The sequence below is a fragment of the Colossoma macropomum genome, unplaced genomic scaffold (assembly GCF_904425465.1).
Source record: "Colossoma macropomum unplaced genomic scaffold, Colossoma_macropomum, whole genome shotgun sequence".
Taxonomy (NCBI): Eukaryota; Metazoa; Chordata; class Actinopteri; order Characiformes; family Serrasalmidae; genus Colossoma; species Colossoma macropomum.
Genome location: NW_023494797.1, coordinates 12,125,764 through 12,144,652, shown reverse-complemented (window position 1 = coordinate 12,144,652; position 18,889 = coordinate 12,125,764). Strand labels below are relative to the sequence as shown.

Genomic DNA, 18,889 nt, shown 5'->3' with positions numbered 1-18,889 from the left:
CATGTGAAAACAAATTAACTCTCAAATCGAGAATGCTGGGAAGTAGGCCTTTAAACCAAGACTAAGCCATGTTTTCGGAAAGATGTTTCCATATGTGGTAAGTTAACTAACTCTGAAGCTTTTTTATCATCTGACACAAATCGCTTTACCCTAAATTTGCAAAAGTTGGATTGTCTTTGTAGCACTTCTATCTTTGATCAGAAGCAGGCTGAGGAAAGCTAAGATCTGGTCTCTCTGGTCTCAGCATCTTTTTAGAGGCTCCCAAGAAGCAAAGAGGAAAAAGCAGGTATTGTTCCAAGCACTGCTTATCATATTTCAGTTTGTTTTTGTTTTATTGGGCTTCATATCAACAATAAACACAGTCTAATTCTGGCGACGGAATTGTTTTTATTGGTCAAAGGCGGAGGGGGAAGTGTCCCTGAGAGTGAAGCAATGAACTCCAGTGACTTTTTAGAGGTGTTTGTGTGTCCTCAGTCGTGAGTGACAGGCTAACTGTAGGCGAAAAGGAAACAAGGATCTCAACACAGATCTCTGTTGGGCATCATGCATTACAGTGAATGACAACATGAAAGCACTTTACAGAATAGTAGTCACTTCTCAAAGCCTTGTTGCATAACGTTATCTACTGGTGACTGATACTGCTCCACCATGAGGTCCTTCACTCTTAAAAACAAGGGGGCCAAGTAGGGTTCTTTGGAGTGGTGCCATAGAAGAATCACCCTGAAGAACCTTATAGGTTTTTTTTTTTTTTTTACTATTTTTTTAAAAGTCTAAAGAACCTCCACATCATTTTATTTTTTTTTCCCAAATAACTTCCAAGCCAAGAACCATTTAATAATCTTTATTTGTAAAAACCTCATATTTTTATACTTTGACTTAGTTACATATTCATGTCAAGTCTTTGGTTATTTAGCCTGTCATGGCACTGAATTACAAAGCTTCTGCCTTTGATGTCCTTTTGTAAAACTAGATTTATCCTCGTTTTTAAATTTAACCTACAAAAGCCTTTAGGCTAAAACAATGTACGTTTTGGGGATTTGGCAACCCCTTTTGTGGAAATGTGTTGGACCCCTTCCCCAAGTGGATGAATCTGATGATTGTGAGTGTGTTGAAAGAGCATTCAAAGAGAACTGGTGAAAAACATGTCTTCCGAGGACGTGAGTGAATAATCTGCTACTGTCATCATATTTTCATCAGTGTAATGCTGATCTTGCATTTGAGTCCTAAACACTGAGCTGGAAATCCGACCTAACAAAAGTCCAACAAAATCCAGCCCGATGCCTCTGACCTTTAAATTATTATTTCAGGCTTTACAGGGTGACACGCAGAAGCAAATGCACACATATTTTATTTTTACTTTTTTTTCTCCTGACCTCTTCCTATTAAATGAAAACTTACATAGAACAACTTTAAGTGTTAACTGTTTTTCACAGTAGCCTTGAAATGTGTTTGCGTCTGTTTTAGAGGTTCCTCAGTTAAACTATGCAATTTGTTGTACTTCAATAACATTATTGGAAAAATATGTCAATGAAGGTGTGTATAATTTATAAAGCCAGCAAGCAAATCAACATTTATAAAGTATTTTCATGGTGTTTAAATGTTATTTTTTTACATTTTTCCCATGTATAAATACGTTTTTGATATCAAGTAAGCTTTAGATAAGCTGTCAGTTTTATCACCCCCTCCTCTTTCACACCTCATTGCTTACTAGCAGCTCAACCTGGAAGAGATAAACGTGTTCTAGTTAATCTGATAATAGAGATTTAATTTGATTATATTAATTAAAAATATCGGATTTGATTTCCATTGCACCTGGCGATTTGGCCACTGCAAAAAGAGATGCAACAGTGGAAGCTATATGTCACAGAAGAACTCTTGGTTTTAAGAGGTTCAACATAATGCAATGGTTCTACACCACAATTAAAAGTTTCTCATAGAACCAGACAAATTTCGAATCATTTAGGAATGTTTATATTTAGGACTGTAATGTAAATGAAACCTAAGCAATTAAGCAATGTTGATACCTCTTGTTAACAGCATAAAATGACAAAATTGCAAAATTAAATGCAAAAAACAAAATAACTAAAATAAAATATGAAAAATGTTAACCCGAAAATATACTCTTTTTGTTGATCTACCTTAAGAACACACAAGCACAGTAATGGAGGCTGCGGAGACCTGCTTTTTGATGAAGACAGCTGAAGATTGGAAAGTTGCAGTGGATGGTGGATGTGCACCGAGGCACAGAGGACACTGGGAACACAAGCTAAGTGCTGTGGAGCTTTGTGACGGTGATGCGATGGGATGGGTTCAGTGAGGCGGAGAGTGGAGGAGTGCAGAGCGAGGTGGCTTTTGGGACAATGGGCCTGCTCTTCTCGAATAAAACATGAAGGCCTCATCACAGGGTTCTGGCCTCACTGTATGGCCTTTGTGTGTTGGAGATTCAGCACCAGTAACAAGGAGACAACAGGAAATGAAAGTTCATCCAACAACGTACAGGGAATGTTGTAAACACTTTGGCTGCTGTATCCATGATGGAGGCCACAGCTTGAATGACGGTGCTGCTTTGGTAAACCTTGAATAACACTTAACTCAAATGAGCACTTTTATTATTCAAAAGAGCTGTAATTGGCTGGCTTGTCATAACCTTTCACTCTAAAAAGTTAAGACTAATGAAATTTGAAGACAATTAGAAACATTACAGATTACAGTGAACATTATTCTAAGTGAACATATTCTGAGTAACAAAAAGATTATAAATCCATTCAAAAAATGAAAAATAATGAACATAAAGATTATAAATAAACGAAAATTTTTCTCTGACCCATTCTGGCTAGTGTCAGATTATGTAATATGAACGCTATAACACGCTTTCCTTCCCTCTCTGCCAGGCTGCCTCCACTCACCCAATCACTGCACATGTCATTTTTCAAGAACTTGGCACTGATAATGCTATCTATAACCTCATGATTATCTTTGGCTTTGGGTTCTGTGCTTTTTTTAAACCTTATACATACATTAAAGAATCTGAAGCATGCAAGTTTATTTAATTTACACACATAAAAACTCATATAAACCTATACAAATTTGTAATTGAATTATGTAAATTAAAACTGTATTTTCACATTTTATTACTACATTTTTTATTACAGATATGCACAAGCCACCAATCTAATTAAGATGTTTCCAAGAAACTGAGTTCCCTTAAAAACATGTGGTCATAAATAGTAGCCTCAGTGGCCCCTCATGCACAATAAAACTTGACAAAATGAATCTGCCTGCATTTAGCTAGAATGCATAAAAACAGCATTAGGTCAATTACTATAGTGAGACAAATGTCCTGAAAAGGTCTGACCCTCAGAGAAAAACTTCACTTTGATTGTGTTTCCACACAATGTCAGGAAACAGTGTGCCCTTTAATGCACAATAACCCTGACCAAACCGAAATAAGCCACATCTACAAGTGAAACATGGCGGAACTACCAAAACAATCATGCACTTTTGTACATCACCCATACTGTACCACATACAGGGGTGGAAATACTTGAGCAATTGTTCTTCATTACTATACTTAACGGGCCCGGGTTTACTTATACTGGCTGTTTGGTTTTATGTCATAATTCATTTTTACATTACCATTTCTAACCTATGTTTATCCCTTAGAATTAAACAGGCTGTTCCTTTAAGATGTGATATATGTAAATAACCTCCAATAGCAGCGCTGTATTGTTACTCATTCAAAAAGCATTCAGGGCTGAAACTCTCTTTATAACTTCAATGTGAACAGGTGACTAACTACTGTAGTCTTGAATAGCTGGATATAAGTAGATGCATTGGTTTTCATGACATGAGAAAAACAATTAATTCAAAACTAATTTTGCAGTTCAGTTTCTATATATGGACTATATGCTATATACATGCAAAATCTTTTATTTTAAAAAATGAGGAACATTGCCCAGTTTTCCATGATATGGGCCCTTTGAGTATTATTCGAGAGAATTTACATGCTACTTGAGTATTATTCAAATTGAATATTTGTATGTTTATTCATTTATATTTCAAAGGGAAAATCATACTGTTTACTAATAAGAAAAATAAAAAAGAGATATCATTAATATCTCTGTAGTTACTTCACCTCATTAATGAGATCAGACAGAAAGGCAAAGGAGACTCTGCTTAAAGGGGAATTCCACAAAATTTTCATAGTTTCTGTATAATTTCATTGTTTAAGATCACGCTCATTGAGAGTGGTCTAATGTAAGATGGTGTAAAGTAGAACAACATACTGACCAGGTCATCTACCCTGCATTTTATTTACTATATATCTATATCACTGCTGTTGGAACAAAATCTCCTATCTCCAAAATGGTGACGTTACAGGAGAATGAAAAAACCTACTTTACTTTTCATGTCAGTCAAAGGAACCAGACTTTTTTCCAAGTAGTTTTCGGGCTGGTTCTGTTGGTCCATTAACCATTTATAAACAATGTAAAGGGCAAGTACCTTTTTCACATTATGTCAAAAACTGAAAAACAACAAAAATGGAGATACGAGGTTTTGCTCTGACAGCAGAGACATACAGTTTTAATGCACTGCTGATGATGGTAAAATAGTAATAAGTGTGAAATTGTTTTCTTTTGCAATTATTTTGCCTGCTTCGCCATTAATGGATTTTATATAAAAAAAACTTTAATGCCAAAGTCCTATCTCAAAAATACTGTAAAGCAAAGTCTCAAGCATCAGGCAACATATTCATAACCATTTTGTGTAACAGCTTTTCGTGAGGTAAAGGCTTCAGATGTCTGGTTCCTATCACCACCACTGTAAGCAATTCTCGTTATCAACTTTCCCTAGAACTGAGCATTTCGTAATTCATCTGAATGACTTTGGCTGGAATTCCCCCCTAAATCTCTTCTGCTACTCAGATATTTTTCCAGAGCAAAAAGATCTCATGTTTCCTCTTCTGTTTTAGTAAAAATCTCAGAAAAAGTCACAAATTGTGCTCATATCTGCAACTGAACGACAGGAATCTCAATATGAACTCTGCCATTTCTCACCCCAGACTAAGAGCCTCCTTAGTTTTCGATGCTGTAACTATTCTATTTTTTATCTGGGCCAGACGTATCTCATGTCTTCTTTCTGTTTAAGGCTGTTTCTCCTAAGGAACTTTAGGAGAATCACCATTAAATCTCCTGAGCTACAAAGATCAACAATGAGCAATGAAACCTTCCTCTGGAAATGTATATCACTGTAAAATGATACTGTTTACAACTATTCTGATATGTCTGTTTGCCAAACAAAAAACACTTATAGTTTGTTAAGTCATTTTCTTTCAACTTGTTTAAAGATCAATAGCTTTTTAGTATATCTTGGCTCCTTACTTCCACTTTTAATTGAGTGAGATTTTGACAAAGTGCTCCTACTTTCACTTCAGTAAAGTTCCTCTGTACACCACATTCACAGAGCTAAACGTATGCAAATGCTAAAAGAAAACGATTCCACCATTAAAGGTTATCAGTCCTAATGAAAAAGTCATTAATCACGCCTTTTCTTCGATCCACAGTGGAGAGAATTTGTTTTATTATGTGTTGTGTACGCTGACCCCTCACATCACAACGGCCAATCAAATTGGAACGTCAACTTGGACGCTGCGCTCTGATTGGTGGGTGGTATTCTGAAGCGATGACGCGCAGTTGAAGGGGGCGTGGCTTTCCCACCAGCTGCAGCCTTTCTCGGCCCTGATTGCCACTTTGAACCCTTACTTGATGACCTAATTGGCGGGCAGGGCAGTGATGGCACAGCTTTCCCTTTATCTTCTCTTTCTCTATTAGGCCAGAAGTTTAAAACAGAGTAGATGTGAGCAGAAGTAGGAACGCCACCTCTTCCACCGTCTCATCCCCACAGTGCACTTTTCCCTCCCCACCCCACCTCACCCACCAGCACCCTCCACCACCATCTCACCTCAGTTCTTGTCCTTCTACCTTCACCTGCTACTTTTCCAGGGCTTCGTTCGTTGTGGATCTGGCACTTCCCACCTTCACCCGGGCACAAAGCTCCCAGCAGTCCGCCGCGAACCGCAGGAGACATCCAGACGCACTTTTTTTGGACTTCAGCGGGAAGCAGGAAAGTTTGTCTTGCTCTTTTTTTTCTTGGCTGTCTCGGGTTTTACCTTCACGATGAGTGTCAAGTCTGACTCGGAGCCAAATAACAACGTCTCCCTTGAAGAGGAGGTGAGTTGACGCAGGTTAAAGAGAAGAAGGAGAGCAGCGTTCAGGACAGTTTGGCTTTTCTGGCTAACTGTCTAAACAGTGCAGCAGCTTGAGCAGTTTACTCTTGCTTCATACTGTCTCCACTGCTTCCACTGTTTGTGCAGCTTTGCTGTGGTTCTTGTAGTGACTGTAACTGAGGAACTAATATATTTTGCTAGTGTAGATGACAATACTACGTTATTTAAACCTTAAAGCAGTTTGAGCTGAATTAGAGCTGATGTTCTGGACTGAGAACCTCTAAACAGAGGAATCAGTTTTGCCTTTTATGGTGGAAATGAGCGCATAAATGAGAATAAGATATCTAAATATCTTACCTTTTCACTTTAGGAGTGTAAATGTTTATTTCCTAGGTGTTGGGTTGTTTTATTAAACCCACCCCCTTTTTAAATAACGTTTTCTGTTAAAAAAAAACTGGTTATTTAAGCAGTATGCATTCCTAATACAGCTTAAACTGTAGCAGTTTTATGTACTGTAGTAATAAAGGTCTGAGCTGCAGTTGGATTGTAGTATAGATATAATGGAAAACAGTAACTAATTAACTAAAACTAATTTAATTGGCTCGATGTTTGTATTTGAATCCCTTAATCAATTCTTTAAATTAGCATTTTCATTTTCCTTTCTGGGTTGATTGAACCTGGAGAGGAAAATCCTTCATTTTAAAACTGGTGTATAATAACAGACCTGTCCATCTATGTAGCTATCCATAGTTGTGGTCATTATCAGAACCTTATAACATTGTCTGTTTGTCAAATTGATCATTTTTGTGGCTCATTTGATTGTCAGCTGCCCTTTACATTGTTTAAGCATTTCCTGCTAAATGGACTAATGGTCCAAAATTGTTTGGGAACAATGTAGTGTTTTTCCCTCTCCTGTGATCTTACAATTTCTGTGATCATGAGGTTTTGTTTCAACAGTGACAAAATACTTTAGTAACCAATGGCTCAGGAGCCAACTATCCTGGTACTTTCCAAAACTGGACGAACCTATTTGACACATTGCTTCACCGTTACTACAAGATTGAATAGGACTTCTTTCCACTGTGCTTCAACTCTTTGGTATTAAGCCTACGCCTAGATTAAAGAATTTCCAATGAACACTGCAGTTTAATGCACAGTTAGGCTTAATTTGTATCTGTGAAGCCAGCACTTAATGTGTTAAAAGAATTGCAAATATGTCAGAATAGGTGGTAAAGCCCAGGAGAGGTGGAGCGGCGGTCCAGTGCTGGAGAATGGCTGCGCTCTGTGGGACGGAGGAAGGAAATGCTGTCATGCTGTGCGCTGTTGTCCATCGCTGTTCCACTCGCAGTCCATTGTAGCTCGGAGCCTCCCACTGAGCTCAAACAAGTGGATGTTTTGCACTTTTGTTTATTTCTGTAACCAGTTGAACAAATCGGCCTGTATTAACTACAGATTTGTCGTATGAAATGACAGTAAAGTAGGTCTTTATTTCTTGCGGTTGAATGTTTATGCCTCTGAATGAGGTGGACTACTTCTTAGCTTGGTGTACTGAATAATTATTTTTATTTTTTTTTCCCCCCCTACTACTTCATGATTTTTATGAAAAGCAGTGGTTGAAATTGCTTTCTAGGTAACAAAGTTTAACAGAGGCCACAGAAGTAAATTGTCCCTTTTATGCATGCTGGCCACGATCACTAGTTACAATAGTTTTTAGGGTGGTGTCCATGGAATGTGCTTCTGTAATTCCGATTGCCTGCTGGGGTCCTTTAAACATGTCCGTATAGTGCTATACAGTAGTACAATTAACCCTTTAATGCTTTTTAAGCTTACAGTGCAGTTTGGGATTGTGTACTATATTCTGTGGATGTTCATACTTTCATTTTTGCATATGAACCAGGTCTATAAACTGTGGGCTGTGTTTTGTGTGCAGGTTAAGCCAGACACTTGTTTAAATTGGTGACTCCTCCAGAATTTGGATAGATGTTGCATATTGTGCAACAGGACTTGCATCCAGAAGGCTGTTCTGATTCTTTGACCATTAAAGTGGAAATTAATTTCTTCTCTTCTTCTTCTTCTTCTTCTTCTTCTTCTTCTTCTTTAAACCTCCTAGGTACGGACCCTGTTTGTCAGTGGCCTGCCAACAGATATTAAGCCCCGGGAGCTGTATCTGTTGTTTAGACCGTTTAAGGTAAGAAAAGATTGTAGGGAAATCATTCTGCTTGTTCACGGTCATCCCATAACTAATCTTTCTACTTGCAGCTGTTTTCTGTCTTTGGCTATTTAGTTATGTTTATAAATATACTAAGAAAGACTTCTCAGGCATTGTAAAATCGGAATGCATGAGTCATTTAATTGCTTAACTCTGTCAAGTACATCCACGTTTGTCATGAACCCTAAAGTTAATTTCCCACAGCATGGAAACTAATTTCTTGTGCCTGTTCTGTTTACATATGGCAAAATAAACCTTGAAGCCTAATTTGGGGCAATGTTTGATCACTGTTGCTTAATTCGAGGGATTACCATCCTTAAAACATCTTAAATTGGTATCTTCTACCTTGGAGCACCCTGGCTAACTGACTTTTTGGAGCTTTGTCAGATTGGGTTGGCTTCTTATGGGGAATGTCAGGATTTTTTTTTTTCTTCTACAGGCATGTGACTTCATGGCTCCTAATTGGATTTCTTTTCATTTTCAGGGTTATGAAGGTTCACTGATTAAGTTAACATCAAAGCAGGTGAGATGGTGGTAGATATCACAGCTGACTGGTGCTGGAGTATGTGTTTGTAGTACAGTGTTTGGTCATTGTTGCTGTGGGGTTTATTTATTTATTTTTTTTAATTTTTTCATTCTTTTGTTCCTTTGCTTAACTTGGTGCATGTTTAAGTTGAATATAAAATATGGTCAATTGTTTTAAAACGCCTGCATTCAGGATTTTATGTTGGATGTAGTATTCTAATGTTGATTGTGCCTCTAGCCTCAAAGTAAATGCATGAAGCTAAACTTTGCTTTTCACTATTCCTTTTCCAGCCGGTTGGTTTTGTGACCTTTGACAGTCGGTCTGGCGCTGAAGCAGCGAAAAATGCATTAAACGTAAGCACCTAGCCATCTGTAAGCAATGGCTTGAATTATTGATGATCTGTCAGATGTGATCCCTGCTGCGAATCATATGTTGTGGTTTTCTTGTACATTAATGTATAAATATTAGTTAAATCAGTTATGTATGGTTTTGTTACTGGAACCCTTCCCACTTTGTTATAGAGCAGATTTATTTAGCAGATTTAGAACTTCTTTACTATGCGTGTACATTACGGTCAAAGAGCACACCTAGTTTCATGAAGATGTAGCTTGGCGGGTACAGAATGGTTGAACACTTTAGCTGGTAATTCTGTGTTACATTGTTCAGCCTGTTCACTGGCTGTTGCAGCGATATGCGTCTTGGCCCAACTGTAATAATGAGCACCCATTTTGCTGTGGACTAACAATAGTATAATTTCTCAACCCTAGTATATAGAATCTGACAAGGGTGTAACGATTTTGATGCAGTATTGACTAAGCTTATTTGAGGTGGCATCAAATTAAAGACTAAGCCTGTCTTTCATTTAACCTTTTTTTTGGAAATCAGTCAGTTTGGAATGGGCAATATGACTTTCTTATTGTGATAAATGTGGTGTAATGTGACTTAATTCGTTTTTCTGAGCATATCAGTTATTGACCAGTTATGTTTTGTTACAAAGCCTATAATTGGTCTTGTTTTATTGTATTAGCTGTTCAACATTTCTAAAAAGTGAATGTTGAATTAAAACTCCCTGTTCAAACGTGTCAAACCTCAAAAACTGAAATGGTAGATATTGAGATGCATATCATATATTGAAGATGTCTAGAAGTGTCAGACTTTTTCCATATTGCCCATCCCTACTGTCTTTGATCAAAATCTGGGTGCATCCTATTAAGAGGAAGTAGGTGGGGGGAATGGTTAGGATGCATGTACCCATGTTAATGATGAATGCAAAGGGTTGCAGTTTTTGGGTCTTACTTGAATTTTGATTTAAATATTTAAGTCAATCAAATCATTAATTTATACTTAAATTAATAGTTAGTGTCGCTACACCCCTAGTATCTGATAGTACTGTATTTAGACCACTGCTAGCTTTTCTGTGAAGTCACATAGACGCATTCACCTGCATGTGGGCACCAGCTTAGTGCACACTATTGCACATTCTACCAGAGTCTATCAGGCACAGCCCACTCCTATTACTGTATCCCCCACCTTGTGTCTCCAGGGGGTTCGATTTGACCCTGAAAACCCGCAGACCCTCCGGTTAGAGTTTGCTAAAGCCAACACGAAGATGGCAAAGAGTAAGCTGATGGGCACTCCGAACCCCACAAATATCCACCCAGCTCTAGGAGCACACTTCATAGCACGGGACCCATGTAAGTGTACGGCCACACGGTAGCCTTCACTCTGCAGAGATAGACACACATTCTTTAGGCATGTGTAGGACTGTCGCCAATAGCTAAAGAACAAACTAATTCACTTCCACCACATGCATGCATCATTAGAGCAAATGGCTTCTTCAGTTCAGCAGTCTACTACACACATTCAAATTCAGCATTTCCACTAAACACCACATTCAGCTTTTTCTGCTGTTCTGAGCCAAACTGCAGACATGAGCATCAACTTATTGCCTAGAATAACGATACTTCTCACTTTATTCTTTCTTTACTTTTGCCTAACTAACTCACTACTGTAATTTGGGGTTTGATCCAAGCTGTAAGTCCAGTTCAATAGGGCTGTGTGTGCATCTGTGTGGGTTGCTGTGCTTCATTAGATGACCTGACGGGGGCAGCACTGATCCCTGCATCTCCAGAGACCTGGTCTCCATACCCCCTCTACATGGCAGAGCTGAGCCCCAGTCTGCCCCACACTGCCTTCACCTACCCTGCAGCAGCGGCTGCCGCGGCTGCTCTCCACGCTCAGGTGAGCTCCACGCAATAAGAGAAAAGGCCTGGGTCAGGTCTGTATGTTTGCTATCTGCTGAATTTATCTTATATAAAATGTTGATTACAGTTCAGAATTATTAAAAAAAAATGTAACCAGACAAATATTTATGAGGGCTTGACTGATATGAAAAGTTAGTGGTTTAAAAAGAAATGCTGCCACTTTTCACTTAGATGTCCAGAAAAGACTACAGCTTTTCTAAGTGCTCGAACAGCTCTGCATGAAAGAAAAACATGATCTCTTGCCGAATGGCTCAGTTGGAAAAATATGTTTTTATTATATCTTTAAATTTTATTTTCTTTGCAGGAAATTGTCACTGCATCAGGCTATTTTAATGCCCTGTCTGATGGCAGGTTTTTTTCCCCCCCATTTTGCTGCTTCCAGTTTGTGCAGGAACTTGCAATATCAGTTTTCTTAAAAATATGGTAATTACTGGCAGATACAGATGAAACCCCTGATTTCCAATATGAACTGATATAATTGGGCAACTTGCCTGTGGTTTTTTGTCCAAAAATGACCATGCGTTATCAAATTGATTCCAACTTTCCCAAATCAGTGGAGCTGAATCACTATATTCAAATGGATGCAGGGCAATGCACCAGTGTTTTTACACCCCTACTTATCAAGTGTTTTGAGTCCAAACATTAAACATTCAGGCTTACTGCTCGCAAGGAAAAGAGAATTAAATCCAGATTGGGGTACCCAGGTTTGTTTTTATTGGTAACAGAAGTAGAATACTGTAAGTTGAAGTCTATATCAGGGCTTTTGTCTTCAGTCCTGAGGACCCATTGTCCTGCACAATTGGAATAATTTTACACAAAACTGTTCAAAACAGTGGATCTTGGCACCGGAATGGAAAAGCCCTGCTCTATCCTGTATTCAGTTTGAATCTGCTTTTGTTGCTATGCAGTGGTCTGACCTCATTCGCTAAGAGGGCTATAGAGGTGCATTGAACCTTTAGCTATACCCTTTTGGCTCTCACCTCAGTTCAACGTCGAACGTGTGGGTCCACTGGGTGTTGAGACTCAGCTCAAGTGTGACTTGATGCTTTCACAGAAAAGAGCTCTTGAGGTCTAACACCAGTTACAGTCAATATGCACTTATACAGGAGCCAAGCATGCATCAGTTATTTATTTTATTTTTCCCAGGTCAGTTTTACATGTTGTGGAAGCATAGGGTGTGGGTGGTTTGTGGTTTGTGTTTTGTTTTGTTTTTTTTTCCCCCTCCCCGATCATTCCAAGCTTCATACATAAAATATGATTTCAGACATTAGTCATTTGCACAAAAGTCTTGAATAAATTCTGGGTGAATAGCTTAGTGTTCAAGCAAAACTTGCCTTTCAGTTCAACAAAAAATGGCCTTTAATCTAATTTATATTGCATTATGTGGCTGACTCTGATAATGTCTAGCTGGCTTGGCAGGACTTTTCTATTGAAATGTAATGTTCTAACTGACAGTGTAAGTTGTAACCAACCAGCTATGGACATCAACACACCGTGCAGAATTCCCATGCCCTTGGTCGCCCCCTTGAAGGGAAGTTTCATACTAGAGCTGTTTGATTACAAAGTGTTGATGGATTTGTCAAATGCTCTGAATAACCTGTTCTTCTCTCAGAAGACCACTTGGCTGACAGCTGTTCACATGGAGATTTGTATAGCCAGCCAGCATGTTTAAGATGGCAAAAATAAGTGCAATATATAATTGATATTTTGCAAAGCACGATGTGCGTTACAATAATTTAGTTTTGAGGTTTCAGTAGTAACACACAATGCACCAGTACTGCTGCTTTTTAAAAATATGAAAGTTATTCTGCATTTAACTGAACCTAGATAAGCATGACTGACTATGCTTTCTTTAAAGATACATGGAGCTCAGCATTTGAGCCTAAAACTCAGGTCTGTTCTCTAATGTTATGCAGTGCAGCATTACATCCCTTGGCATCAGATTTTCATGATTCACAATTGTGTCCTTTGTTTTTGTCCAGTGTTTTCTCACTGCAGTACCCAGCATGCATTACACATCATACAACCATTGGGAATCCCACACAGCAGTAATGAAACATTGACAGCTAGTGTAGTCATGGACATAGAGACGACTGAATACATTTCTAGCAGTTAATATTGGCTATCTGGCTTCCTTCTGTTTTAGCCCACACTTCACACAGCTTGCTCTTGGGTATCAGCCACAAAGCCCCAGTGTTTCAGAAGTTCCCTCTGCCTTAAAGATATCAGAAAGGGAGTTTTCCTAAACCTTACCCTGGAAAATTTCACTATAGAGACTACTGTGGCACCACTGTAGGAGGAGAGTAGGCATGTTAACAGCAGACATGGTGATGGCTGGAGTGCCTTGTTTAAAGAATGTGAAATCATAACGCTTCTGTACTGTGATGTATTCCAGAGTAAAACATTGTATCAGTCAGGGTCTCTAAACTAGCTGTGTTTCCAGTTGATGGAAGGGGGAGTGGACTAATACTTGAAGGCATTTTGACTTATGAGAATATTTAATTTTTCTGAGATTTGGTAAGCTGGAAAGATCAGAATGCATCAGTAGTGCCATGTTTGGAAAAAGAACCAAACTATGAATACAACTGTTCCACATACTGGGCTGCACTAAGTATAATAAGCTAGGCTGATATGCTCTTTGTAATGAAACATGCAGTTAATCAATGGGCCTCATTCACCAGTGTGTTTTTCCTTAATTTTGTTCTTGAGGAAGGTCCCAAGAAAAACTCTACATCAGATTCATGTTCTTAAACTCGACAATTGTTCATACCTTTTGTGCTCTCGAGTATGTGTAGATTGTTTCTACCTAAGAACAAATCCCAATAAGAAACACAATCTTTGTGGAAAGTTTTAAGGAGTTTTGGTGAATGAGGCCCAATGTTTAAGTACTGATATTCACAATGTGTGCAGAAAAAGCATATTATGAAGTAATTTATCGCAATGATGTCATTACCCATGCCTAGTTAATATTATGATGAAAGATTATAGGAAAATAATTAAGTGATTAATTGTGCTGACGCATGATCTAACAAGACTTCAGAAGGACTTAAAGTACTGATGATATCCATGATACGCTCAGAAAAGTATATGGTGATATAGTCTGTAATAAGTCTTATTGCCTGCCCCAGGTGTACATATGAATATATGGCACATTATAATCCCATAGTGTGACATTTTAATTAAACTGGTAGCTGTTGGGAGACAGATTAATTGGTTACCTAATGATTTTTATTTATTTATTTTTTTTCTTCTTAGATGCGTTGGTATCCACCTACTTCTGAGTCATCCCAGCCTGGATGGAAATCGAGGCAGTTCTGTTAAATATAGTGTATGTCCACTACCCTGTTATTGAACTACTCTTACTGTATTTTGAAGAAATAATTAACCTTTCTTGCTTTTTTCCACAGATATGAAAGATGCTGTTCACTTCAAACTGACTGAACCCATTGTTGCCCATACTTAATCTGGTCCAGCTCATTTTGGAGTTTGCAGTGTGGGTCTATCTGCTCTTTTTGGAATTCATTTAAGGCTGATGCTGAACTGAACAGGGCTGAATACATCTTGCCAACTATGTGCTAAACTGGCTCAGATGGTACAGCCATAGTAGCACTTGCATTATTAGAGTTCCTTCATGGAATATTTTTGGAATGAGAAATTAATAGCAAAGGTTGAAATTGTGAGGCTGCTTCTTTTCATTCAGATTTTGCTCTGAGTTTACAGGGTCTGAGCCAATCAGCTGACACATCAAGCATGTTATATATATTTTGGCATGAACTAGATAAGTAATAGATTCTGTGCACCCTTGTAATGTGTTCCTCCTTGACTGGGTGTAATAATCCTTCATTATTTGTGTTTGGTAGCTTGGTCTTTTGTGTTAGATGTGAAGTAGTGGCTGACATTGTTTTGAGGCATTAGGTGACTGACACCTTGTGCAAGCTTTCTTTTTTCTTTTTCTTTTTTTTTCTTTCTTTTTTTTCCCTTCCCCGTTCGTCGCGCCCTCCCAAGTCAACGTCTGAAGCATGAGCTATGGTTTAAATGTGCCATCTTGGTTAAGTGTGTAAATGTGTTCCTGTGCGACAGCTTGGCCTTGCCAATGCACAAGACAATCAATGTAGTAAAAAGTAGGCCATATGGGGAGACATGTATTTGTGCAATTAAATAAATAATCTGTATAAGTTATTAACTTTGATATTTACTGATTTTGATTCCGCATCCTGTATTGCAGATGAACTGGTGTCTTTTGTTAGTTTTGTGTCAGACTGACGCAAGTCTAACACATTGTGAATGGCAGAATTGACTGTTAACATCAGCAATCTAATAAGGTTATAAGCTGAATGTGCTAAAAACAATGCATGAAGGGGTCTTAATGTGGATTATAGTAATGGTTAATACTGACATTAGAAATTTATTTGTAAAGTGTTTGATGTAAAAGCTATTGTATGATACAGTATTAAAACGTTAATGCATTACATTTTGTCTGGCTTATCCTTTTTTTTTTTTAGGCCCTGTATAATGGAAAATCACATTCTTTTTGTAAAAAAAAAGTTGTACATAAACTGTTAGATATAAAACATATTATTTGCTCCCCAGTCTATATAGAAACTGCAAAACAACCTATTTTGAATTCATCTTTTGTGACGTCACAAAAATGAACATTAACACACATCCACCTATTCAGCCTACAGCAGTTAACTCCACCCAAAAACACTGAAGTTGAGTGCCGTGTCTCAAAGCTAAGGATGCAGCTGAGGAACGCTGCATTTCTTTGCTGTTAAGTTACTGATTGCTGTTCTGTTTTGTAGGGTCCCTCAAATTTGGCCAAGAAATGTAACAATGTGCAGCACAAAACAGTTGTGAAATAAAAAGAACAATGGAATCAGTCATGAGTGGCTGGATATTGCAGCACCAGTTTGCAATGAAATGTCAAAGTACATTTTAATTGAGTATTTTAAAATGTGTTGCTTACAGTAAGCTGTGGTCAGGCCTTCTCAATTGTGCGAGTGTGCAGTGAAGAGGAGTGCTAGAAACATATCTCCTATCTTCTCTGCAGCCTTTGAGATACTGCTAGAGTGCCTCAGTAGTGTACTGCTATTTAAACAAGGCACAATACACGGTATCCAGTCAGGACAGCTAATTTGCGTATATCCCTTTTAGCTGGCACAGTAACTAAAACAGCCTGTTTAATTACAAGGGATAAAGAGAGGGGTTGGAAAATGTCATGCCAAAACAATTTTAAAAAAGCACACAAACACATACACTCACTCAGCACTTTATTAGGAACACCATATATCTACACGTTGCCCATTTCATCAGCTCCACTTACTGTATATGAGCACTTTGTAGTTCTACAATTACAGACTGTAGTCCATCTGTTTCTCAGCATACTTTGTTAGCCCCCTTTCACCCTGTTTTTCAATAGTCAGGATAGTCATATATATATATATATATATATATATATATATATATATATATACACACATACAGATTGATAGACAATGATAGATATTGATACATTGTTTTGAATACCCCTCAATATAAACTTAAATGTGACATTTTTCTGCAAAGTTCACTGCACAATTTCCCCAATATGTTTGCTCAGAAGAGCAACAAAACATGTAAATTTGACCAGGGATGGCCAAAGTTTTGCATATGTGTATATATACAAGGCAATACAAGGCAGCCAATCAGAAAATAGGTCATTTACATATAACACTCTGGGTAACAGTATAAGGCTCAGTAACAAGAACAGCCCTTTCTAAGCAATAGAGTTTAGAAAATGGTCATGTAAAAATGAATTGCGATGTGTCTGATACATAAACCTACAGCACATGAGTGGACCTGGGTGTGTTTTTGTGGGTCAGCTTTTCCCAGCTTCAGTCCTGTGGTCCACCTGCACTGCCCAGTTTCATGTTTCTACTGTATCACACCTGATTCTGCTCAAGAAAGACTTTATCATTAATGCCATTTGTCATTTATCAGTCACGATGTGGCTGCAGGTCGGTCTCTTGGACTGGAGTTGTGAAAATACAGAGGAATCCAGCACAGTTCAGTAATTTTCTGCTCCAACACAGCAGACTCAACTCATCAGGGTTTAGTAAGTTTGAAAGAGCAGGGAAATCACCAAACTGGACTCTCCACCAGTACGGCAGTTGGGTTTCTCTGATCCAGAGAAACTGAAAGAGAATGCCCTCTAGTGTATGTGGAGGGCAAATACGCGCTCTGGAGACAGAGTGAAATACTGATGGATTATGGTAGTAGCCATAATTAATGTACATTTAAAATGCAACATCACACATACATCACACATTTCCCACTGAGAGAACAGTCATGAATGCTAGTGCTCTAGAGAGGACAGAACAACACCCGTGAAACACCTTGATTTTTTATAGATTCAATAAAGATTTAAGAAGACAAACAAATAAATAAAAAAATAAAATAAAATGCACACATTTAAAAGCTTGCACACTCTGCTGTTCTCAACAACGGCAAACAGATTGATGAAGTGTGTTGAACAGGTAATTACACACTACAGACTTGTTTTTTGATTAATAATAATAATAATAATAATAATAATGAAACAAATTACAAAATATTCGAGACAAACGCTTATCTTTAGTTACCTTGTCATATACGAGTGAAGCAAGGGCAACCTTGACTACACATTAAGATTTTTTAAAAGGGATATGATAATGCATATATATATATATCAAGCTTTATTGGCCGGGTATGCTTACACATAGAAGAAATTTGGTTTTGGTTACAGGTGTTCACAGTGCACAGTATCAGACAAACATTTACATGTAGTAAATAAAATAAAATAAAATAACAAAATAAAAGAAAATAAACCCTTTCTTTGCCACTATACACCCTTTAATTGCTGCTGCACTTTAACGTAAGACACATACTTTGAACATTGTAAGGTTTACAGGTATGACTGTGTGTGTATGTGAGTGTGTGTGTGTGTGTGTGTGTGTGTGTGTATGTGTGTGTGAGTGAGTGATGGTAGGAATGCATGTTTTATTTTATTTTATTTACTACATGTAAATGTTTGTCTGATACTGTGCACTGTGAGCTCCTGTAACCAAAACCAAATTCCTTGTATGTGTAAGCATACCCGGCCAATAAAGCTTGATTCTGACTCTGATTCTAAAATCACTCATTGTTGGAAATGTCATCAACCTCATTCATGTCCTACAACTACATTTAGTATAATAAGAAACTATGGTAGTTTTTACATTTCTTATGAACATCATTCATACTTGTGTGCATCTAATTCGGATTTTCTATTTTTTTTAAACAAAACACTACATTTCATATAATTTAATATTGTAAAAAGGTGGTATTCACTATTTAGCCATATGATTTGAGCAATTTGAACATTTCCTTCAGATTTGTTTACCAGGCAACCTCAGAAAACATCACGCTGCAAAGGAAACGTGAAAGTTCAACGTTGGACATTAAAGGGTTAATGCACGCCCGCAACGCGCGGCGCTCCATGTGCACCTTATTCTTGACAAATTGGCGGAGGCCTCTGATTGGTCAGTCCGCTGAGGCGCTGAGCAGATGTTCTCAATGAGAGCTAATTCTCTGTCAGAGGGCTTAAGTACATGTTCGCCGAGGGGAGTTCAGTGGTGTTTTAGATCATTCTGTTTCATTATTCTACC

General features: G+C 38.0%; 1 protein-coding gene across 1 annotated transcript; it reads left to right on the top strand.

Annotated features, from left to right (window-relative positions):
- Positions 1-5,720: 5,720 nt before the first annotated feature.
- Positions 5,721-15,470, top strand: rbpms2b (RNA binding protein, mRNA processing factor 2b). The gene is made up of 8 exons (XM_036584306.1): positions 5,721-6,230; positions 8,337-8,414; positions 8,920-8,958; positions 9,252-9,314; positions 10,505-10,655; positions 11,054-11,202; positions 14,481-14,553; positions 14,633-15,470. The coding sequence occupies exons 1-7, from the start codon at positions 6,177-6,179 to the stop codon at positions 14,544-14,546; spliced, it is 600 nt and encodes a 199-aa protein (XP_036440199.1). The 5' UTR covers positions 5,721-6,176; the 3' UTR covers positions 14,547-14,553; positions 14,633-15,470.
- The last annotated feature ends 3,419 nt before the right edge of the window (positions 15,471-18,889 follow it).

What these genes read in the sequence shown, in the direction of transcription:
- rbpms2b (XM_036584306.1), top strand. Translation starts at nt 6,177, where the DNA reads ATGAGTGTCAAGTCTGACTCGGAGCCAAATAACAACGTCTCCCTTGAA. An exon ending in ACGTCTCCCTTGAAGAGGAG is followed by an intron (nt 6,231 to 8,336) that starts GTGAGTTGACGC and finishes TAAACCTCCTAG; the next exon opens with GTACGGACCCTGTTTGTCAG. An exon ending in CTTCATAGCACGGGACCCAT is followed by an intron (nt 10,656 to 11,053) that starts GTAAGTGTACGG and finishes GTGCTTCATTAG; the next exon opens with ATGACCTGACGGGGGCAGCA.